Genomic DNA, 25,589 nt, shown 5'->3' on the forward strand with positions numbered 1-25,589 from the left:
CCTTAGGTAAGCCTAAGCCCAGTTCTCACATCACCTAGGCAGAAAGGCTTCAGAAGCCTATATTCTCAGAGTCCATGAGTGAAAATACTGCAGGAGTTCTGTTGGTTCTGCTAAACCCAACTCTTATTGCATAAAATCATCAGTTTCCTCAACAGGCCTAGCACCCAGCTACACACTAGGCTGGGGCAGCAACCCACTGTTTTATAGGACATAAACATCTACAAGCCTTATAACCATTCCAGTAAAGATTTCCATGTAATGGTTGCCTATCCTGCATACTTTGTCCAGAGAACAAAAGGGGCATTGCTGAGAGAGGGAGATCAATCATTGAGAGTACACATCAGTTCGGTGACCCATTGTCTACCTCTTCATTTTCTAATTACATAGAAATGTAATTCTACATTTAATGATTTATTTATTGATTTCTGTAATGCTTAATGATTTCTGTAAATACATTTCCAACTGTAACTGAAAACAATTGGCTCAGACACAAGACACTTCATGTCTAAAATCTGCAAGAACAGTGTGAATATAAGGCCTCTGCAGGCTCAAAGTCACAGCTGGCACTATGTCCAAACATCTCCATGGCAAGCTTTAATTACACAATTTCCAATGAAAAACACTGTTATTTCTTAAGCTACATTTTAAATTATCAGAAATACATTCATAATAACTACTGGTACAAAAACCATGATAAAATTTTTTTATTCAAAATATTCTGACAGGTTGACAATATTCCAGGCGTGTTACTGCCATAGCCAACAAAACAATCAATACTTAAAGAGCATTCAAACACTGAGGACATGTATCTTAAAGCAGAAACAGGTGAGTGCATGGTACTAAGTGCATACTAATCATTTTCCAATAACTGACTTGAGGAAAATGCCTCATTTCTCTGGTACAAAATGGATTAAAATCCAGAAGAGATGAATTACAGAGGACAAAAATGATGTTTAAATGGTTTTGCCCATATTTTCTTATAAAACCTTGTAACTTTATCATACAAGGCCACTACCAAGTCTGCACTACTCTAGCATTGACTATTTAGGGGATAGAACAACAAAATTATAACAGAGAAACCAGTGAAAAAGCAATTAAAACCACAAACTCTTTCTAAAACATGGCTTAAATTAAATCACATAGAGTTGGGAATATATTAACTATAAGGTGCAAGAGAAACACCAGGTAGGAAAAAAGTCCCTCTTCCTGGTACTTCCCCTGTCAGACTTCACTGTATTTCCCATAAAATTTTCAACACACTGGAATTTTCACCCTTCCTGCAAGCCCCTTTTCCCATACTTCTGAAATATCATGTTATTAAAAGGTTGGTTTCAGTCTTGAATGTATTGGCCAATATGAGCTCTAAAGTTTAAACCATGTAATTCTATACACAGTAATACCCTGTTTCTCCCAATTAAACCAAGCTCTCAAATAGAGCTAAAAATTCAGCTTTATTAAAAAAATTACTATTTCAAGCGTATTTGCTTGAAAAATATGAATCTCTTTGTCATGTAGAAAACAGATGTCCAATGAACTTGTCAAGCTGTACACAGCTGAGTGCATAGTGAAGAACATCATACAGAGAGAGCAGCAAGGCCATAGGGTCACACTAAGTCCACACAAAAAAGATGTATGTTTCCAATGACCAAATCCATTCTAAAACATTTTCGTCCTGGAAATGCTTTAAGCATTAAAATCTTACTCTAGGGATGGCAAGACTCCTCCATTCCCACTTTTCATACAGCTCACTGTAATATGCATGGCAGCACAGCTACATACACAGCATACAGAAGAGATACACCAAAATTGCTTTGGACACATCATACTGATCTCAAGTATTCAACACAAAAGTTGAATTTTTCTTGTGAAAAGGAAGGAAATAGGACAGCTTTCAAATAACACAGCTTGCCTGTATGTCACTAAAGAAACCTGCAGCGTCTGCAGCCCCAGGACGGGAGAGCCTCAGCTCCACTGGCACAAGCGGTGGCACACCTAGTGGCTCCAAGGCTAAATGATCCCACAGGAGGCTCTTCCACCTGTATTGCTTGTGGTTCCAGTCAGTGCTCCCCAGCAGTGGAAGCATCAAACACTCACTGCAAAAATACAAGTTGATTACATCCAGAAGAGCTCTGCACACTCACCCAAAACACTTGTTTCCCCATTCTATTAGTTTGCTTTTTTAAAGCAATGTTGTTAGAGCAGGGCCATGAGAACAGGGTGAGACATTTTCCTTAATCACTGCATCAGACACTCCATTAACAGACTGACAATCTCCTAAACCAAATTAGCTCCTGGAACATCTTGCATTTGCCTTCTTTCACTTGTTCTTAAGAACAAACAGTTTCTCTAGAAGTTGTGCAGTTCAAGCCTATTATGGTATTGTACTCCAGCATTTTCTTAGCACCTCAACACAAATTACATGATAGCTCATCTGTGGTGAACATCGGCTACAGACATCCACAAAGGGGGAAGGACTGAAAGAACAATATTGTCCCATGACATGGAAAAGCACTTTGGGATGCATTGGCTTCAGGCGAGACTGCTGACTAAGAACAGGATTTCTTTCTCTCCATGCAGAGTTACTCCAGTTATTCAAATACAGTAAACACAAGGGCAGTACTGCAGACATCAATCCTGCACCTTACGACTTTCAGTCTATTTTCTAAACACCTCTTAATGGAGATGTGGCTCAGTGTCAAGGTTAAATGGGCAAAAACATCATCTATGCTAAAGTTATTAGAGGAACTAACATAACCCTTGCTTCTGGTAGTTCTTGGACTTAAGTCAACCACATACATTTCATTCTATTAATTTACTCATCCTGCTTTATCTCAAATATCTTCATCCTTTCACACTTCCTAATTAACTAGCAGTATTTTTTCCTGAGTGAAATTATAAAAAAGTTAAACCCTTCTACCAAAAGTACAAAGACAAATAAAATATAGAACAATACAAACCCAGTTATACAGCACTACAAGTGCAGAAATTCTTCATGTTGTTGCTCTTTATCGTTGGCCCCCAATAAAAAAACATAGCAAAGAATTCAGTTATCCAAAATATTTTGCAGTACTCTGATTAGATTCTTCAGACCATAAATATAGCCCTCATCCTTTGCGTTGCTAGGAAACACATGAGCAAAATCAATCATTCGAACTTCAACATTTGCACTTTCCTTGGTCTCTGCTGGTACGTGATAGAAAACTTTTTCCAGTTGGGGTAGAACATTTCCGTTTAGGTGCTCCTGTGTAATGCAGGTGCTGGTTTTCCACACATCGTCTTGCTCTGAGTTTTCAACTTTTAGAGAGAGCTGACTGTGGTGCCTCTTCGAGCATGCCTTTTTGTGAAGTGCATAAAATTCAGACAAGCTTTTACTTACAGAGGCTTCAATTTTTCCATTCTCTGTAGAATTTATTACATGAATATTATTATTATACTCCAATACATCTCCACCTGCTAACAGGCCTTTGGGCACCCTTCTCTTCTCTGACAAGGTGACATCACTCAACCGCACAGTTGTCGCTTGACATGAACCTTCATAGACAAACAGCAATGAGCTTGCATAGAAGTTGAGCTGTGTCTGGCCCTCAAACCACTCCAAAATCTTTTCAACCTTCTGAATGCTGGCAGCTACCACATCTTTTCTCAAGCAGTACCCACTGTGGAAAAACTTTGAGATGCCTGCAAGAAATACACACATACTTGGATTATTTTAATTTCTGAATGGAAAACAAACCATTTTTTTGGGGGGGGGGGTGGGAATGAGTATAGCTCTTATTTGAAGGAATAGACACCATTCAGGTAGTTTCTGTTCAGGCAATTACTAACTGAACTCTAAGACCTTCAGTCACATCACCTGCTGTGTAATACTACAGCTTGGGATTGGGTTGTAAGTAAATGTACCAAGCACATAGTAAATGAACATGGTTCCTGCTCCCAGGTCAGTTTCACGAGCGTCTGGACAGTTTTGGGCAGGGACCCATTAAATTCTCCATGCATAAATAGGCTTAAGAAGCTTGTTATTATGAGTGTGTTCATGTGTACACCTTCTGTTCCTTGCTGGGGGACAGATGAGCAGGTGTCTAATAACTAGTTTGCAATAATTATCACCAAACAGCCCCATGATGGCAGCATTTCTGTTCATTGTTAATGTAGAGCAACATGTGGATTGACTTCAACTGATAAAGTCCTTTGAACTGAAAAATGCTTTCATAGTAGCTTTCTAATAGAAATAATACAAAATGCACTTAGATATTCACAGAAGACTACAGACAAAAAAAAATAATTTATAATAAAAGCATGTAATACTTTTAAGTATTTCAATTTCATTATAGTTTCAAAGCTGCAAAGTTGAATTCTAGAATTTTCTCTTTATTAGTAGTAAAAGAGACACGAGGAGAAAATTCCTATTGTCTGCAGTGCTGTTACAGCCAACTGCACACTTAATTTCTGATTGACAGGCAGCTCAAATACTACAGGGAACAGCCAAAGAACTGTCTGACACGAGGACAAAATGGACTTTTGAAACGGGAACACCCAGACCACTTTTTCCAAACTGTTCTATAAATAAGTATTTAAATGAAAAAATCCAAGCCCACTAAGTTCTGACACTCCAATCCTCTTACTTACCATCCTTTACTGTTTCCTTGGTCAAGCTCCTTCCATAGTGCTGGTTCTGTGTCTCGTAGCTGTCCGAAGACACGTGGTACACCTGAAAGAGGCAAGGAGGGGGCTCCCTATGTATTTTAAACCAGTATTTAAAATACAGGTTTTATTTTAAAATAAAATAAAATTTTAATTTTATTAAAATATATAATATTTTACCAGTATTTCTGCAGAGCAAGAGACACCTCACAGGCCACAAAACATTTAGCCCTCACAGTTTTTATGTTTCTTGCAGTGCCCAGCACTGTATTGCTCTCCCAAACTCTCCCTTCAGCCCTTGGGCTCCAAGCCGCAGCTTTCCTGTGCTAGAAACATCCTGGTAGTGGCAAAAGGCAATGCACCCATTACAGGGAACTCTTTCAGAAGGCCTTGCAAATCACAACTGAGATGTGAAACTATCAGACCCTTATCTGTGTTACTGAGGATGTTAAATCAGTAAGACAACAAAGCAAAAATTTCAATGCAATTATTTTGAGTTCTAGAAACTATACAACTAAATAGCACAAGAGCAAAACAGTAAGAATTACTGTATGCGACCACCAAGGCCCAGCTCCATAAGACCTATCTGCAATTGTCAGCACAAATAAGGCTGCACTAAATAAATGGCAGCAAGTTTTTGCAAACAAGCAAATGCTGGTTCCAGCATCAACAGCAGTACTTCAGCTCTTATCTGAAAGGAAGGCAACTCATATGGGTACAGTTCTGTCCATATCAGGAATTGTACAAGCTTAAGAACTTAATTTGAAACTGCTTTACATATAGACATATTTTCTCTCACACTGAAATATTTCCACAGCAGAAATGTGCAAGGCAGCAAGGCCCAAGTATAATTTGTCTATGAGAGTGTAGACAATTTTTATTTGCAGAAATAACGGTGTTACTAAGCAGACAGCTGTCTCTGGTAGGAATTTGGTGCTTGGCACTTGTTCAGACCACCCATCCCTGTGGCACCCACCCCATCCACAGCCCTGCCCTCCCTTTACTGCTGTAAACAGAGAGGCTCCCACTTAGAGAGTCAGGGCACACTACTGAGGTGCCTGCTCCTCATCTCTCCTCTGGGGCCTTATTCTTGCTGAAGCCAACCAATGAAGTCCACAATAGTAAAACAGCAGCAAAAAAATTAATGGTACAGAAGCATTAAATAAAGAAAATATAATTCCCTGTTTTCATTACAGCCCATCACCCTGAAATGTCTCTCCCCCATCCAAACAACAATAAATCCAGGACAATTATACAGATCCTCCCGTTTTTCAAAGCAGCTGGGAAGAACAGTCTCAAATAGCTTTTATTTTGACAAAAAGATAGAAGTAACTAAACCCAGTTCTCCAGGAACTTCAATTATAGTGCATAGAAACTGACTTTAAGTCACCAACCATTAACTGAAGGGGAAGTAAACAGTTCCCATTATTTTAAAAAAACAAAGAGCCGTAAGTCTAAACGTTTGATCTCAGTAGCAGAGAAACTTCAAACACTGTTGCGATACTTGGAGAAACTGAGGCCTCCATGTCTATGAAATGAAGAAGGCCATTGCAGAGATGAATTACTCTAGAACTGCATCTGACAACTGTGATTTTGGTTTCACAGGAACAGCAATTTTTCTCCACTTAGTTTTTGCTGGTTTTTTTTCCAAAGCACATGAAAGTACAGCATATACCCAAAGATTACTTATGTAAACACTTCAGGTACAAAAGTATCCTTCAAAAACATACCAAAAGTTTCAAAACTTTTTAAAGAGCTACAAGTCAAAGGCAGTTAAATAGAGAATAATATTGCTTAGAAAGAGAATCAAAAGTCTGATGACTACAACTAAATTTTCACTAGCTGTGACTTCATTTTAATGATATTAAGTGCTCTCATGGAGTTGGCCCAGGAGCAGCTTTCTGCAGACATCAGTGCTGCAGCAGTACCTGACCAAATCATCTTGTTTACCAGAACCATACCTCTTCCTGGAGGAGCTACAGTTTTTGTGACATGGGCACTAGCTCAAGCATGCTGATTAAGATCTGCAAGCTCATTTTGCTTTCCAAAGAAACTCTGGAGCAGCACATCTGTGTGAAGACCTTATGCTTCTGAACTGGTTTCTCAAGAAGCTGCCCCACCTCTTCTTATAATTTGAACCAGAAAAAAAAATAATTTGAAACGCATCTCCCAAATGTCTTTCTATATAGCTTACAAACACCAAGCTGGATGGATATTCATGCTGCATTAACAGCATATTTTTAACCATACAGTCAGTGACAGAGCACCAAGTCCCAGACCCACAGCATGAGTGTAATTAATGTATATGTTTAACTGCCTTGTGCACTCAGAAGGCACTCAGTCACCAAGAGGCTTGGCTACAGCCAGTGGCATTAAAGGACAACAGATCTGCATAATCACAAAAACCATCTCTTACCACCACCTTGAGACTCTGTGCAACTGCAGGAAGAGACTAGCTGAACATTCCTGGAAAGCCTCACTCAAACATAGATACATTACACCTCATTCTCAAAGCAAGGGAGCTGAAAGCCAAGTTCAAACAGAAACAATCTCTCACCAGCCCTTGCTTCATCCTCACCCATGCAAACACCCATGGCTGTGCTGGAGGAACAGGAGGCTAAAATCAACTTCCTATTTGAAAGACCTTTTGCTCTACTGTGTTTTTGTTCACATGGTCACTACCAATCATCTGCTATTAACCCTTCCCAAAATGACATTTTGCCTTTGAACCAAGCTTTTTCTGTATCCCTCTTGTTGCAGCTGTCTGTACTAGCCCATTTCTGTCATAACAATGACAAGTCAGATCTGTAACCTTAATAGCAGCCAAGAAAGGATTAGGCAGGAAAATCTCATTTCTTGTCTACCTGCCACAGCTTGTTATGTGTTTCCTCTGTATCCAGTGGCAGGTTTCCTGGAATCCAGTGGAAGATTAAGAAAACTTTCTATGAACTACAAAACACTGCCCACAATAACCCTCCTGCTTCATTAGTCATTTTTATATGTTCTTACTATGCAAAATCAGAGCTGTTCTGGTTGACAGTGCAAAGGCTTCTCCTTGTGCCTACAAGTAGCTTCCACTCAGTTAGCTTCCTGTAGGAATGGCTCTGGAATCCAGCAAGCTAACAGGTGCAGTTTACAATTAGGAGTAGTAGTGACTCTGTATGGGCAGCACATCAAAAAACAGACTATTAACTGTTGAGGGAAATGATCTTTAGATGTTATAAACCTGCACTTGGCTTTTGTCTCCCTGTGAGGTGTTCAGTCATTGCTGTTTGCATACCAAAACAGCTTTTGGTACATTTTTTTTAAATACAGTTCCTTCTTTTTTGTACCCTTTTTTCAGTTACAGTATATGACATTCCTGGACTGATGGAAACCTTGAATTAAAATAAGAAGTTGGACCAGCACAATCTTTAAAAAAGCACAACCCTTGCAAGGTCTCTGCAAAGATACAGAATTTGAAACTTTGCATCTTCAACTTTAGGACATTAAACCAAAGGCAAACAGATATCAAATGTTATGTAATGTTAATTATGGTAGTTCAGTACTGTTGGAGTCTGAGATACAGAGTGTGTGCCCTTGTTTCTGATACTTAAAGATCCAGAAAAACACTGAATTTCATACAACATGAAAATCATGAGCATGTTTTCATGGTGATACATGAGAACAAATGTTGAAGTTAGATAGAAAAAGCTAGAAGTGTAAGTGTGTAGATTAAAAAGTTTTCTTAAATCACGGGGTGAAAAAGTTAGAGAACAAGAGGCAAGATGGAGGATTTAGGGAGCTGTCTCTTGTCCCTTCTTCCTTCTTCTTCATGTTCTTCTCCTAGAGGTTTTTGGGTAGTAGCAATTGATTGGACAGAAAATGCCACAGTGCAGCACATGGGGTGAAGGGTCATTGGGTCATTAAGAAAAATATATATGTGTCTATTGTTAATTGGGCAAAAATAGGTATAAAGATAAAAGAACTGCATACTTGGGGGCCATTTTGTGCATCAGACACAAAGTGAGCCACAAGGCCTTGTTTGTACCATCAGAAGAAAGAAATGTACCAGATTACAAAGATATAACCTTGTGCAGCCAGCCTAGAAAGACCTGTCAAGTTTTGTGATGACCTTTTAATAAACACGAGAAACAAGATTCTAATGAGCTCAGGAGTTTTCTTCAAATCATAAGAACTGAGATAAGCAGGGCTCCCCACGAGGGAGGATCCCAAAGATACAGTCCAAAGGAGGCTGAGAGATCCAGAAAGAAAAAGAAAAATACAGGAGAAATGCAGCAGACTGAGAGAAACAGAAAAAGGATTTTTTAGAGAAAAGTTACAAGTACCAATGTCCATGGTAAGGCAGAAAAATGTATATACTGTTCAAATACTGTGGCAACTCCCTGACTTCCAGAAAGTACAATTTAAATACACATTCAAGCACTGTCTGGGGGAGATTCTACTGGCACAAATAAAAATCCCTATTCAGTAATTTGCAGAGTTCTTTCAAATCTGCAAAAAAATATCTGCTAATCTACATCACTTTCCCAAAGTGGGAAGAATAACCCCAATTGAGCAGGCCTGTAGAACACTACAGAGCACCTGGAGAGCGAGGACAGACTCAGCAACATGCACAGTATAGACCTGTGTGGCACTGGCATTCCCATGGTGCCTATAAAGCAGCTTCCTGTGCAGCTCCTAATGCCCATTCCTGCTCCCCTGCACACCCCACACAAGGGCAGTGTGGGATCTGGTGTCCTAAGCAAGGACAAAGAGATTCAAGATACATGCTCTGATGCTGAGGCATTCAGACTCGACAGTGCCAAGCTTCCCACTTCTCAGATTTTTTCTGTGAATACACCTACCAGTTGTCTACAGATAGGGGTGAGTGAATGCTTAGACATAACACAGAAGCTTCTGTTTACAAAAGGCACCTCTGCACTCCTGAGGGCATCTGAAGATCAGTACCCAGCTGCTACCAAAGCTAGAGCCACAGGCTAAAAGCAGGAATAAGCAGGTGGCATCCCAACTCATCTAGGCACATCCAACACCAGCATCCATCCTCCAGCTCTGCAGAGACCCTCCCAGTGCTAGGCCAAGACCCACACCCACCCACTTCTGCCTGTACCCCATGACTGTCCCAATATAAATACATGTTTCCTTCATGCTCAAGTAACCCAGGTTTCTCTACAGGCCCTTTATCCTGCCACAGTGGAAGATCTAAAAGAGTTTCAACAGGCCTTATTTTTTCTTTTTCAAAAAGAAAGCAAAGCAAGGATTTGAAGAAAAAAATAATAAAGGTAGAATTTTTGTTTAAAAACATCCTCTTATTTGGTATCTCTGCTTTATAGTAATGCTCTCACATTACCACTGCTGCTGAGAGCATGCCCAGTTATCCAAATCCATTTATCTAAACATGTCATTCCCTAATTTTTACCTTTTGAAACTTAATTTATTGTTGCTAGACAACAAGTGATGAAAGTACACACATCTCTGCTTGCTGCTGCCTTGAAAATTCAGCACAGGAAGGATGCATCCCTTTTCCTTCATTTCCAAGACTATACTTAGATATTACTCTGACCATTTTGCTTCCTTGTTCCTCTGGATTACCTTGAATGAGTGATATGACTAAGAGCACCTCCAAATGCTTTGACAGTCAATATAAAGTGTTGGTCAAGACTTTACAAAAAAAAGTGGTAGAATGAAATTATGTTGAAATTTAACCAGTGAAAAAGCAGGCTATTAATCTCCTAAATAAAATAAACTACAACACTGCAATTAAATCATGAACCATCTTAGAAATAACTTAATACAGTAGTTTTAGACTCGCAGAACTTCCATGAAGCATCTCATTAGAATAAATTTATTTTATGTAATAAAATACCACCTGCTCCAGCTTGAGAGACTTTTTTTTTTTTTCAGAGCTTTCAACTGGTCTCTTTGGGTTAGGGTTTTATTTATTTTTCATTTCATGGATGTTTTTGTTTGTTTTCTTTTAGGTTTTGTTTTGCTTTGTCTTCCCGTTTTCTTAGACATGAAAGCTTGAATTAGACTTATAAATGTAAAAACTCCAGTTCTGGTAGTTTTTTAGTGTAGAAGAATCTGAACTAGATTCAAGATTTAATGCTGACTTCTCTTCTAAATCTTGTTACTAACTTGTGAAAACTACCACAATACTAAAAAGAGTTCACAAAAACCCCATAGAGTCAGCTACAGTCAATTTGAAAATATCCTGCAGAATCGTGTGCTATAAATTAGAAAATTCACTTTTAAATTCATCGTGCTTGTACTCAATAGCACGCAGAATGCTCTGTATTTAACACTGCCTGTGCCATGAAGTGATTTCTTAATTGTTTTGTATGTCTACTACAGAAACCAAATTACAATTTGTATTTTTGCTACTGCAACAGTACCTGAGACTTCCAACTTCTACATAAACTCTAACTACTTTCATAACAAATCATGTCCATTCTGATGGAATTCCAGAACAATCTGGTTTCAAAGGGACCTTAAAGACATCCCAGTTCCAATTCCCTGCCATGGGCAGGGCCACGTTTCACTAAATTAGGTGCTCCATGTACCATCCAACCTGGCCTTGGGCAATTCCAGGGATCCAGGGACATCTATTAAAGAAAGGGACTTCAAACAACTTCTCCACTAAATACAGAATTGTTTTTAAACTATGTTATTAAAATAACTGTGCTTTCTAAGTGTATTTCCATGCATCTATTCTGTCTATTCAGTGTGTTAAGCTAAATACAGGTCAAATGCCAGAACTGTGTACATAAATTAATGCTGGGCTAGACAGCAGAATCGTATTTTTAAGGACATACCATATGAACAGATGACTGCTTGCTTACCAATGCATAAGAAAAAGCTGCTTCAATAGCCTCTGGGGTAAAAAAACACTGTAAATAGATTTTGGGGTAAAACCCCCACCTATAACACTTTTTCCCTTGCATCTCTTCATGACAACTCGTAAGATGGGTGCTTTAGAAAAAGTGTAGCTACATTCTCTTTTTCCTGGCCTCCTTCTTTGTCTTGTAAAAATTTACCACACAAACCCACCTCTGTGGTAAAAAAACACTGAATGGAGAGTTTAAAACCAAACCTCTGTACTTCCTTGTTACATCATATTTTGTCCAGCAAACAGGAACAACCTTCATCCAACACATGAGCTGTTCTGGGCAGTACATATCCATGTAGGAGTGTTTCATATTATGGCCAGAATGTTGCAAAAATAAAGCAAGCAGACAGGCTGAAAACACCCCATAATGAAGAGGCAGAGAACACGCCTTGTGAATTCAGACTTTGCCAAGTGCTGTGTGAGGGCAGAAGGAACCTTCTAAATTCTCTTTGGAAAACAGCTTTCAACATGCAATTGGATGCCAAAGGCAAAAATGCAAATCTCATCTAGTTAAACACTGGATGGAAAACTGCATTCCTTGGGACAATCATCATTATACATCCAGTCTGAATTAAGGGATTGAAAAAAATTCTGCAATAGGACAAAGACACACATAAGTGACAATGTTAGAAACAATAGTCACAGGCATACCATAGAAGCAATCATTCCTTCTGCACTGACATGAAACAAAAGACATGAAGTACACTGTTTTACAAATAAGATAAGAAAGGTTACATAATGACATAAACTAAATCCAAAGTTATGATCTCTAACCTTCCTTTTCCATCCAAACTGGCTCTTTTTTGACTTAACTCCCACATTCTTGCTCATAGGCTTACATAATTACTACTCATGACCACTATAATTTCTATAGTAGCTTACCTCAAGGCAGAGTTAAGGGCTGGGAGGCTGGGCAGTTCTGCACAAAACATTACAGAAATACTAGAATTATCCTGAACAATGATGCAATCTGGCTGCTGTTGCTATTGAACAGCAAAGGGGAAGGTTATCAGAGTCTCCAGCCATTTATGCATGTTGATGCAGAGCTTGAGGAGCCCTGGCTATGTGTGTGAAAAGAAAAACAAATATCTCACATCAAAAGGAAAATTATTTCTTTATATCACTGCAGAAAATTTTTGAATTCCATCAGGAGCTCAGTAACATCAATGTATTTCTCTTACTGAGCCACAAATGTTCTGTACAGCTTTTCTTTACATTGAAGTTTTAAAGTAGCCAATATACACATATTGACTCAGTATTTTTAAGAGTACTAAGAGCTAATAGGGATGACTGCATGCCCAACTAACCTTCCCCTGACAGCCAATCCTTGAGCCTGCAAATATCAAAGGAAGTTTCCTTTTGATGGAAAGCTTTTTAAAACATAAAACATAAGCAGCTGTTCACAACTACATGCATCACCTCTGCAGAACATCGGCAGCTGTTCATGGTTATATGCATGACCTCTGAGAGCTTACTTATTCTTCCCTAAATGGAAAACTTATGTAAAATTATTTTCCTTTAAAAACAGAGCATCAAGATGAAAAATGTGGAGGATACAGCTCATTGTTAAATTATTATAAAAATTGGTTCGGTATGTAAATCTCTGATATAAGCCTGCAAGAAAACAAACACAAAAATCCTCTTCACAATCTTAAATGTCTGTTGTGGTTGTGAAGAATTAATTGCAACTATACTCAGTTTTAAACACCCAGCCCCTCTCTTGTACACATACACAGTACCCAGCTTGCAAATAGCTTGCCCTAATGAACTCAGCCAAGTTAAATAATTGTTTCGAAGCAGAGCAGTGCTTTGGCACAGATTTCACATGACAGCTAATACCAGCACTACCAAGACATTAACACGGTATTATTTAAAACCACGACATTATGTAAAACTCAAGAGGAATGTTCTTTGCTAGGAAAACCAGTTGCTGTAAATGGTGTGTGACAAGAGGCCTGTGCATAAACTAAAAGTGAAGACAAAACAAGTTCTTACCCTCATTCCAAGAACCAAAAAGCCGATCTCTTCCATCAGGGGGTACTTGCTGACCTGCTGCTGTATCTTCTCTGCTGAAGCATATGGATCATAACTTTTCTTACCTATTTTTACATCCATTATGCATGGCTTATTAAACTTACGGGTCACATCTTCCAGTTTTAGATATATATCTGTCAAAAAACCAAGACTTTTGTTAACAGTGGGTCAAAGCAAAATAAGAATTACATAGCTAATTACATAGCTTCTGCTGAATACCTGTGGAAGAATGGGAATAGTTTAAAACTTAACATAACATGAATTCTTTAAGAGTCAAATTTGTCTCTGAATACAGACTAAATCATGATCACTGACACCCACAAATTCTATTGCTATGAAAATCTAAATGCTTTATTGTTTAGAAAATTGTATACAATTAACGTGTTAACCTAGCATTCAAATTATTGCCCAGATAAAATCCACGAGCAGCTTTTATTAAGTCATTACCATATCACAAAGAGTATTACTAACCACATTCCAATACAGGTTTTGCAGCTGTGTGGCTGGTTTTGTAATTCAGATGGTCTCTTGTGTCATTTTAAAAATGAAGTGAGCATTCCAGTCCTAGCCTTCAGGGGCTGAAGTGCAGATCATTTTGCTTCTTTTTATCCCACTCCCATCTGCACTCATTTCTCATAGCACACCTTTTGGAGGAAACACTCTTGGAATCCCAGGCTGCCTTTCATCCACTTCTAACAGTTGCTTTGGGAGGGTGGCTGGACAAAGGAAACCCCAGAAGTACTTAGAGTGCCTGGAGATTTACAATAGTATCTAAAACCTGATGAAATTTATCATTACCAGCATGACCCTCACACTGACTATGAGAACACAACAAGGAAATGGACTTCCATTAATACACCCACCCTCTCCCAGACAGCTCTGCTTGGGAGACAGCTGCACACACCTCCAGGCCTTGCTAGGACGCAGCATAACCAAGGCAACACACAGCATCAACACTGGTCTCATTCTTCATATGTGGTTTGTAATTCCACCTGTCGCCAGGCACAAACTTCAAGTCTGCTTTTCTTTCCAGTACAGCCTTTTCCATAAATGATTTCTTTGGCTTTAATACAGTCTGAATACAAAAAAAACATTGTATTATACCCTATTCCTGCAGCACGATCTAAAATGGGATTGTGAGAGAAAGCAAAACTAGATCAAGTTGTAAAAGAGGCACAAAGTACCTTGTTTGAAAGCTGTACAGACAGGTACAGTCTGAGTCAAAATAAGGTGAAAAAGTGTTACAGTAGACAGCACTGCCAGCATACTCCAGCTACTCACAGACTCTGGCTGCAGGCCCTAGTAGACTCTAACTGCAGGTGCCAACTCCCAGCAGACTCAAATTCACAGCAGGGCCAGCAAAAACAAAACAAAACCAAACCCCCCAACAATCCCCCACAAAAAAAAACCTCTCAATAAGCTAACCCACCCTTTTTTAACACCCATCCTCACTGGACATAGGTGTAACCCATTAAGGCAAGGCTATTCCTCCTCTTTGGTAATTATACAGCTGCAACTCATCAGGGGCAACGTTACTTGCAATCCATTCTCCTACAAACAAGCAACATTTCATACATATTTAGTAAGTAGAAACACTTTCTTAAGGAAAAGAAATGAAAGGGACTTTACTACTTTAAGTCCTACTGAGAGCTTCAGTTTTTACACCATCATGATCTAATGTCCTATTTTCTCACACAGTATGTATGTATTAATTTAAACAGGTTTGATTTAATCCCTAGATGCCTGTTTTCTGTATAAATAGAACTAGGAATTTTGTTCATGTAGTCATTTTCAGAAAAACATGTCAAACCAATATACTAATTTAAAAACAAAACAAAATTACTCTTCTACTAACTCACTTCACCAGCATAGACTAGCACACCCACTAACTGCAACTGCAGGAATACATCCAAGCTGAAATAACTCATAGTTGACTTTGAGGAGTCCTAGGCAGCCAACATACTCCATATTTGCTCACTGAATATCCTGAAAGGAGGAGCAGGACAAATACTCCCCCTACCAGACAACATATTCTGGATCACCTGAATTGCAGGTGCTACTTTCACTCTTCAAAGCTGTTATTAGACAGAGGTCTAATTCAGTCAGATATTAGCAGAGCTTTTGCAGGACTTTGACAAACCACTACCAGTACCTGGGGAGTCCATAAAATCTGTTAGACATCTCTTATTAAAAAAAAATATCTAAGTGTCATCTTTCTGACTATTTTTGCATATTACAGAAATCACTGCAATCAACAGATTTGTGTCATCAGTCTAAAACAATGCAGAAAATAACTAAATAAAGTTCAAGGTTTTCAGTACATAGCTCTCAAAAGCAAAGAGCCACAGGTTTACATGGGAGGTGAAGAAAGACAGTAAAAGCAAAAAAATTTCAGAAAAGGGCTGCAGTCCTTCACCACCCATTCCAAAATACTTTGGAGCATGTTGCAAGCACTCCAGAATCAAACTATTAGAAATAAAAAAATTATACAAATTGTTTAGATGCAATGTTCTCATCAGCCCTAAAATAAAACCATACAGAAAGTAGTACCCATGGGTATCTGCTGTCCTCTACTTCAATGGTCTATTTCCCCCTTTTTATCCATACATTCAGCACCTCCCAAATACTTAAAAGTTTTAAATATCTGTCACTTTGTTGTTCCCCATCCTTTTCAGATTTCTTAAACTAGACTACCTTACCACCCTCCTAAAAATGTAACAGTAACTATTTTTTAAAATTAGGCATTAAATTACCTTCGTAGATAACACCAACCCTGAGAAACACTAATTATTTGGCAGAGCCTGTAAATTATCCAGAGATTTCTCATCTCTCTCCCACTTTTCGGAATTAGATATTTGTTAGTTAACCACTAGCTCAGAATCAGGCCTGTTATATCTGTTAACACACCCCTCTGCTCTCACAAAGCTGTCTGGCCTTGTTGGCAGAGCAATGCCACCCAGATAAAGCACCATACTAAGTTACTTTTTCTCATTATTGCTTCAAACAAGTGGATCAATTGTTTACACCCCATTTTTCCTGTCACTGTTTGGTGCCTATTTGCACTGTAGTCAATAGTCTAATGAAAGAGCTTCACAATATTGGTACATATGTAACTTTCACTTCCAGCAGTTACCCCATCATACCTCCAAGCACTGAGACTAAGGCAAACAAAGTTAAGCCTCAGATATCAACTGCTCTCCATTTTCAATTCAGCTACTGCAAGTGTCTGAAGTTCTGACCATAAGTGTCCTTCACAAGGGCTTCCTTGAGTCTGCACCTCAGCCCAGGTAACTAGAGCACTCTCCTCCCTTCTCCTTGCTTGATTAAACAAAACCTGCAGATTTTTCAAGCAATTTAGACTTTCTAAATTATTACATAGTGCCCTGCTAGCACAGTTTGCTTCACAAAATGTTGCATCTGCCATCTAAAACTAGATTAAATTAAAAACCCCCACAGAGAGAGGTATTCATAAAGATTTTTATATTAAAACTTGCATTGCTAGATAGTCTTGACCATACATTTCAAGGATTTAAATCATTCATCAGAGATTTGCCCTGCCCTTTTCTATTTACCAGTGGCAGGAAGGTGTGACTTAACATATTATTTACATATTTTTACAGTCCAGAAGAAGATAAACCAAAAGACCACCAAAATTCAGCAAGTATCCATGACATGAACCACTGCAGACTTCAGCACAGACATGCCAGTGCATTCAGTCCTCACTGGAGACAGAAGAGACAAAAATCACTTAAGGCATCTGATTTCTTTTTATAACTTAGGAGACATCTCTCAAAACATAGGAATAAGCAGGGAAGAGCCTCAATTGCCTGCAGCAACAAAGGAAGAAAAGAAAGGTTTGAAGTTGGGTTATATGTGTCCTGCTCTCAGGTAACAAAATTAGGTAACAGTATGAAATGAGCAGCAATGAAGTTACTTAAAAAAAAACCCCAAAAAACACAGGCAATAACTAGGCAGTCACACTCAGAAAATTCAGTAGCAGATGGCTCCTATAACTTTGCAAAAACTTTTCCACTGCTTTGTGAATAAACTCCAAATATCCACAATGCCAGTGAAGCTAAATTTCAAATCCAACCCATTTTAGATGAGCTTAGGAAAACAGCATCCCACCTCTACCTCCATTACTTCTGCAGTACCACTGGGTATCTGATTTCAGCAGAACAGGAATTATTTTACAAATTGTACTGATACGAGGAGTCCACCCTTTCTATCACATTTCCTACATTCTCATTTACACTTTGTACATTTCACCTCTTTTAGCTAGCAATTTCATCCATTTACCTATATTTTCAGTATAGAATGCTGATGCTTCCCCCTAAATATTTCCCTAAGGCAAAAAATTATGTTCTTCACCCTACAAACTGCAGTTCCTGCTTACCTGAAACTCAGAGACTGTCACAAATCAAGTTGAGAGTAGAGTAAGTTTGTTTTTTTGTTTTTTTCAGAAGTCATCTATGACCAATTTAGTAACAATAGGAAATTACTGGGTTGACTACTACTGGGTTGTACGGAGCTGTGATCCCAGAGCCTGCAGAGCAGTGATTGCCAAGGGAAAGGTCAGGTTTCCAGTGTCAAGACTGCAACAAACACACAAATGTATCTTCAATCTACATTTAAGAACAAGATACATATATACTCTGCTAAGCTACATCATCTCCAGTGACTTTGATTTCTATCAAGACTACAAAGCTCATTAATACTATAGATATAGAATACTATAGATAACAGAATTGGCAGTGCAGTGTTTTGGTTGAATGGTCACCACAGCTTTCTGTGAAGAGGGCACATGACAGTGTACAGCCTTTTCAAGAAGCAAAGCAAACAAAATCAAATGTTTCTCCTCCTTTAAACAGTTATTCCTACTGCCTATGTCTGAATGACCGGTGGCAAATTTCCAAAACCCAGCCCCATGGTGCACAGGGCTTTTGAATCCTCAAAGCAAAATGAGCAATGTGTTGAATTACTGTCTCTTGGTTAGACCATATATTTTCACATCTTAAGATCATGCTGCAAATAGAAAAAAAAATATTTGCAATTAAGAGGGGATATTAAGTGAACTCCAAGACACATTAAACTGTGAGGAAAGGAAAAAGATAGCTCTTGTAGAGCTATTTGAGGTAGTGCCAAACAGGAAACCATGAAGGTAAATCTGAGCTAAGAAACTGTTGGTACTACCACAATCTTCCTTTCATTTTCTCCTGTCGATATAACACCATGTCTTTGGATACTGTCTTACTACTACTTTGGAAAACAAGTCTATCAAGTGACAACATAAGCAGAAGAAAACAGTTATTCTAAAGGAGCATGGCATTTAGTTTGGTGCCCACATATTCAAATAGACTTCATGGTATCCCTTTGTTTCTGTGTGTTCCAGAAGCTCCATGTCCCTAGTGTGAATTAGAAGAGTCTCCAGAAGAAAATCTACTTTCTAATACAACAACATCTATTTTCTCTTGAAGAGACAATCTTCCAACTGTTCTTCCAAAACACCCTTTTCTTTCTGACTCCTAATGTTACACAAACACAAATTTTAAGACACTGGATGTTTGTTTCATTCAAACCAGTAACAGAGGATGACAAGCAGAAATCCCCACCATAGCACCTACTGAAATAAGTGTTTTGGGTGGTAAAGCACAGTGATGGGATTCAACCTCGTTAGAGAAACAGTAGCAGATTCCAGTTTGAATGCTTCCTCAGCCCCAGAGTGAAGAGATTTTGAGCGGTTTCTCAACATCTGGCGCCTGAACAGGGACCCTTTGCGGGCAGAGGGAATTCGGCGGTCCCTTAGACGTGGAAGCAGGCCAGGGCCAACGGAGTGGATCTGTGTGCAGCAAGATGCAGGAGCGGATCGGTAGCAGGTAGGCGGGCTCAAAAGGAGCCTAGCTGGGGAAAGCCAAGGGCAGAGGAGCTGGAGCACGGATCGCGGGCGCACCAGGCAGAGGGGTCGCTCCCCTCCCTCTGTCCGTGGCTGTACAAAAATTGGAAGTAGAGTTTGCAGCAGCATGGAAACTGCTTCTTAGCATTATCGTTAAACGAGGCAAAGCAGTCGGGGAAAAGGACCTGGAGAGGCTTGTTTTATGGGCTAAAGAAAATGGGCGCCTTTCAGTGCCACCATCACTGCTTTTTGCAGCAGAAGAATGGAAAGACATAGGAGATATGTCGTGGGAAAGGGCGATCACAGGGAAGAGCAAAGATGTGGCAGCGCTCGGCTCGATCTGGAAAATTGTGTTGAATATCTTAAGAGATATGAAGGCGGAGTCCACGGTGACAGCTGCTGCCTTAGAAACCATGGCTTGGCACCAGACAGACGTGCTGCAGTCACTTCTAGCCACATCAATCAGCCATCTGGGTGCTTTCTTTGGGGTTGGGCACATTCACCCAGTGAGGCAGCTCACAGGAAGGCAGCGTAGCACCATATTACAATTTTTAAAATCTCAGGGGATGCTCCGGATCAAGTGGGTCCATGCTGGCGGAGCCCGAACTGGAAATTACCTTGCCAAATGTGGATGTAGAAATGACATGTCTCCGGAAGGAGACGGCACCAGCCCCAGGCAGGCACAGCCTCACACGTCAGCAGAAACCAGAGCCCCAGATTGCCAGCCAACATCTACTGTTCACTGGGGAAAGCTGCAGGACGTCCCTCTCCCCCCAAGGCGTGTTGATGCATTCAGCAGACAGGCAACCACCGGCAGGAGAAGAATCAGGAAATTATAATTATGCATTGAAAAAAGATCTATTAGGGTGGTAACAACAAATAGGGAAACTTGTGCAACAACTACATGCTCATATTGAGCAGTCATTAGCTGCAAGTGGATCTCAGCATCATCAAGAGAAAGCAGTTCTGCAGCAAATGCCGAAACAACGAACAGAATCTCTTCAGCAACAGCAGGATGTGATACATCCTGAACTATTTGTTCCACCTTTGGAGACACTTTTAACACTACAATCATATATAAGTTCCAACTTTACTACCCTGGAAGAAGAGAAGCCGGATTTAGAATGGTTTCCACCCAAACCAGGGGGACATGGGGGAGCACTGATGTTTGCACAGAGAACAAAGGCACCCCCAGGGCAGAGGAAGTGCAGAAAAAGCTCCAAGGCCATGCTGGACAAATATTAGCAATTACAGGAATAGTTGAGCAGAAACAGGTGGCTCAGACAGCTTCAAAGAGAGACAAAATAATCAAAAAATTGCTAACTATATGGTATCTAGTTCTAAATTCATCACTGTAATTAAAGGTTAGTAAGCTGCAATGATCACTGTTGTTACGACCTGGCCCTGAAAGGCTTTTCATTTAACATCATCTCCTTTTGTAAAATCGTGCCCTTTTTCCTCTGTCTGTGAACAAGAGAAATATTGAGAGAAAGAACTGCATTTGTTAAAGTTAACTTTGTGAGTTTTTGTTTTTGCTCTCCGTTTTTCCCCTCTGTGAGAGTATGTGGGGGATGACAGAGACTGCACTCAAACCTTTTAGAGAGAACAGCAGCAGCAGCAGAGCAGGCAGTTCACACCCCCCCTGCTCCCTGTCTAAAAAAAAGCCCCAGGACAGTACCTTTTGTTAAGAAGTCATGATTTATTGGGTTTTTAAACTCTTTTTATATACCCTTTTAGAGTTAATTTTGTGTTTTAAGTAATTATGAGTTTATGCAGCTGCAGTTTTTTAGAGCTTTACTGGAGAATTTGTTGTGGTTCTTTGAAAGTTCAAAAAGCCCCTTTTTAAAAAGTGTTTAAGGTGAATATTAACAGAAGTAAAAGTTACCTTGCAATAATTAGTTTTAAAACCTAATGTTAAAATATTGAATGATTTACAGCTACTAAGAAAACAACCTTCCAAATAATGTTATCTACAAAATATATTTATGGTTTAAAAAATAATTAGCTAGGAGAATTTCACTGTGCAAGACAAAGTTAAGCATATGTTACCCATTTGTTTGTTTTTTTCCACAATTTTAATATGATAATTTCAATGTGAATTTTTTTGTTATAAAAAACATGGGTAACAGCATATATATACCAATTTGGACTTTGGATTTTAATTAGAAGTTAGACTTGATGTTTTTGAAAAGTGCTACAAAAGCTGAGTGGCAACTTGCCAAATCCTGTGTTGTGGTTTTTCTATAGGAAAACTGCACTTTAAAATCCTCACCAATTTAAGCATATACTAGGCAAATTCTTGTTTTGAATAAGTATTTTTAATAACATTTGCAGTTACAGTGAGTTATTTTCAAAGCCAGATGACATAGAATTGTGATGTATTTGTTACGTTTTGATAATCTTTATGCTGAATCCATGTTACTGTTATATTCTGTTTAAAAAGTATATGCCAAACTTTCAATTGCCTTTTCGTAATAATAGAGTAAGATTAAGTTATGCTTTTATTTGATAGAGATTTAGTGTTAATAGAATTAAGCAAAGTTTAGTTTCATTATGTTTAAGTTTGAATGTTTTTAAGTTAAGTTTTATAACTTTCATTTTCTTTTAGGGTTTTGTTATTTCCTTTTGTTAATTAATAATTAATTTTAATCAGGTTTAAATATTGTTTAATTTGGATTGTTTTATGTTTTATTGGAGACACTTGTTTAAACTGCGAAGTACAGTTATTTTCTTAGAGAGATGAAGATGACTACAACTGAAACAGCTGTGATAGAACACTGATGAACCTGCTTGTAGATAGAGCGTTTCCAGAATTCCAAGAAAATGTACCATTGCTGAGGATCAGCTGCCATGGGAGAGGCTTCAGATTGAACCAACTGCTGCATGGTTTAATTGGTCTGTTACCTAAGGCTTCTGATAACTTGATTTGTACAAATGCATTTCAACAGTTTGCTGTGCTGTAAGCATCTCATAGCTGCTACTATTGAGAACCTTGTTTTAGAAATGAGTTAAGAGGCATCTTTCCAGTTTAAAGCCAGGCCCTGACCAAGCCTTGACTTTACCTGGACAGAATGTTTGCCAACAGATCCAGATGTTTTCTGCATCAATCAGTATTTGAGTCACTTTTTGACTCAGCAATTTGACCCTATTAATATGACAGCTGGATCAATTTTGAAGTGGACTTGAAGAATCATTTCCAGAGGTGGTTATCCAATCCTTCACTGATTTATTTTTTGTTTGTTTGTAGACTATGGGATGCTGGTGCAGTGTTTTAGTAGTTAATAGTAATTTTATATCATGTATGTTATTAATAATGTTCATTATTTGATTGATTTTTAACTACTATAGATTTTTATTTATCGTGTATATGGTTTTGAGTTGATATTGATGTGTATGGCAGAAGTACATCTCATTTTATTTTTTTTTTTAGAGAAAAAATAAACAACAGGGGGAATTGATGCCCTAGAAGTTTAGAAAGATTATCTCATCTAAATTTACAATTGGGTGTACCACAGCTAACCAAAATGATTAATTAACTTTAAGGGGAGAAGTGTCTGTGTTTTGTTAACAGGTTAAAGAGGTCACCTGCTCATCTGACCAGACTGTCTGCCTCTGAAAACATGAGACCCAGTGAACGGAGAAGTCACCAACTTGGTACTCCAAATGAGATCACAAGTGGACCTGTCAGGACACAGTTGTGTCTGAAAACTACACAGTTTGCCAACAGAAATTTTATGTTGTTATCATGATGTTGTGTCTTTACCAATTTTTTTTTTCAGTTATTCTCTATTTTAAGATTTAGAAGGATGTGAAGAACAACCTAAACATCAATGCTTTCAACCAGTCACTGATCGGCTGCCAGGTGACATCACAGGAGCAGCACATGTTCCAAGACCGAATCACGTTAAAAGATTGATTGTGAGAAGAATTTTGTAGAAGATCTAAGAGTATAGAGACTCCATCTAACTGTATATAAAAGAAAATTGTAACTGTATTTTACCCTTTAAGCAAAGTGCTTTCATGCTTAGATTGCATGAATACCAGAGCACGTGTGTTAGAAGTGGTTAGACAATAGCTTAAGATAAAGAGTTTTAATTTCTGTGGTAATTGTTATTTGTATGTTATTGATAAGTTTAGTAAAGACATTATTATAAGGTGTAAGTATTCCCCCTTCAAAGTTAGTGTAAGCATCTTTGAAAGTTCATTTAATTTTAAAGCCTTAACTGTGATTCTGCAAGCATGGTGTCATTTGCATGGAACAAACTGCTTATAGTAATTGTAAGGTGTATAGTCCCAGCCAGCCGTCTGCTAACTAACATCCACAAGTGACAGAACATATGGGTCACTCTGGCACACCTGACAGCCAAAAACCAATGTGTCTAAGCCTAGCCACACCTGGAGATCCTTTCACACCTGTCTCATGGGAGTCCCTGAATGGGATCCTCAAGCATTTAAAGGTTTACTTAGTAATGAGACTCGACTGAATTGATCAGCAATGTTGCAAGAGTACAATCACACTACTGGCCTCACATCAAGACAACTTGAAGCCTGCTGGCAAGCAAAAATTATCAAAGTTCTTAATGTTACCATAGGGCCCCCAGAAGAATTGGATTTGTTAGGTTCCACCAAGACCTCAGGTGGATGGATAATGTTTGAGCCCCCAACAGAAAGCCACTCCAACAAAGTAATGCAGCACTGGGCTACAGTTAACCCTATAGTTGATGTCATTACTAACACTAAAAGTAAAGCTTTTTATTCACGGTGCAATCTCACAGGACGATTACCAAAGCGATTACCTAGTTCAATATTCCTAATCTGTGGAGATAGAGCATGGAATGGAGTTCCTGCTAGCCCACATGGAGGACCCTGTTATCTTGGGAAACTTACTTTGTTCCATCCAAGCTTACACCAATTTCTGAATATAGCTGATAAAATAAAAAGCATCAAAAGGTCAAAGCGAAGCCTGAATGAATTACAGTGTGATGATGTTAGAGACCCAGACTTTTGGAGTCGTGGTATAATATGGGCAGCCTCCTTTTTACTCCAGGAGCAGCTGCTGCTAAAGGCTTGTCAACTTTAAAAAGGCTCACTTGTTGGACTAGGAAAGAATTGAACTTAACATCAACAATGTTAAGTGAACTTTCAGCTGATGTGAGTAGTGTACGTCATGCAGTATTGCAAAATTGAGCTGCAATTGACTTCTTGCTCTTAGCACAAGGACAAGGTTGTGAAGAGTTTGAACTCATGTGCTGCTTGAATCTTACTGATCATTCAGCTTCCATCCAACTACAGTAACCAACTACAACAGCTACAGAATGGGTTACATGCCCTGAAAGAAGACAGTGACCCCTTTGGAAGTCGGTTCACCAGCTGGGGCATCACTGGATGGTTGAGGTCTCTTCTGCTAGAAGGGGGACGGATTTTACTTATGGTGTTAATTGGGATGGTTGTTTTAGGCTGTATGGTACCTTGTCTTCATAGAAGTGTAGAACGAGTTGCGTCCAAAGCCTGGCTTGGGCAAAAAGACAAAGAGGGAATTGTAGTGATTATTTTAACAGAAGGTGGGCATGATATTTTAGTAAAAGCCTGTCTGCACAAACCAGCCTTTGGTATAAGTAACAATATTAAAGGTAATGTCCTTGAAACTCTCCTGAAGCAGAGAGAATGAAAAAAACAATAGCCTTGTGTACAGGAAAAAGAAGGTAAACAATACGTATTAGCCAATAGTAGCTTGTTAAGCCTGCGGACCCTGTCGGAACCTATAAAAGTGTGCTAAAGATAGAAATAAACGACATTCGCTGTACTTCTGTGAAGACTCAGTGAATAGTTGAGCGGTTTCTCAATACCAGAGTATCCATCCTTCCTTTCTTCCATACCCACAAAATGTTGCTTCGATCACCTGGTTGGACATAACCATGCAAGCAGCCCACTCCTCCAACATGGCCCCATCCAGAGCAGGAGTTCTGGGGCAATGTGCATCAGGACCAGCTACTCAGGAGACCTTTGTTGTACCAACAGCCACATTCCATCTTCCCTGGGAGGAAGACTCCAAAGACCTAATCCAGCCACAGGACTGCAAACTGGAACCAATTGTTAGAGGGAACACCAGTGGGTTCCAAAACAATTTAAAAA

General features: G+C 39.0%; 1 protein-coding gene and 1 long non-coding RNA gene across 4 annotated transcripts in view; both read right to left on the minus strand.

The window, feature by feature from the left end:
* Positions 1–689: 689 nt before the first annotated feature.
* The window catches only part of IPMK (inositol polyphosphate multikinase), a 57,166-nt gene continuing 32,266 nt past the window's right edge, over positions 690–25,589 (minus strand). For all 3 annotated transcript variants that reach the window (XM_086900929.1, XM_086900927.1, XM_086900928.1), the window contains 3 exons: positions 13,526–13,698; positions 4,627–4,708; positions 690–3,678 (listed from right to left, as the gene is read on the minus strand). In XM_086900929.1, coding sequence (XP_086757055.1) covers positions 3,044–3,678; positions 4,627–4,708; positions 13,526–13,698 — 890 coding nt within the window. In that variant the 3' untranslated portion in view covers positions 690–3,043. The remainder of the gene's footprint in view (positions 3,679–4,626; positions 4,709–13,525; positions 13,699–25,589) is intronic.
* On the minus strand, positions 14,036–14,974 carry LOC147652028 (uncharacterized). The gene is made up of 3 exons (XR_015290175.1): positions 14,749–14,974; positions 14,469–14,639; positions 14,036–14,280 (listed from the first exon to the last, which is right to left on the minus strand). It is a non-coding gene; the product is annotated as an uncharacterized LOC147652028 (long non-coding RNA).

This window comes from Cyanistes caeruleus, chromosome 8 (genome assembly GCF_971803275.1).
Source record: "Cyanistes caeruleus chromosome 8, bCyaCae1.hap1.1, whole genome shotgun sequence".
NCBI classification, from domain to species: Eukaryota; Metazoa; Chordata; class Aves; order Passeriformes; family Paridae; genus Cyanistes; species Cyanistes caeruleus.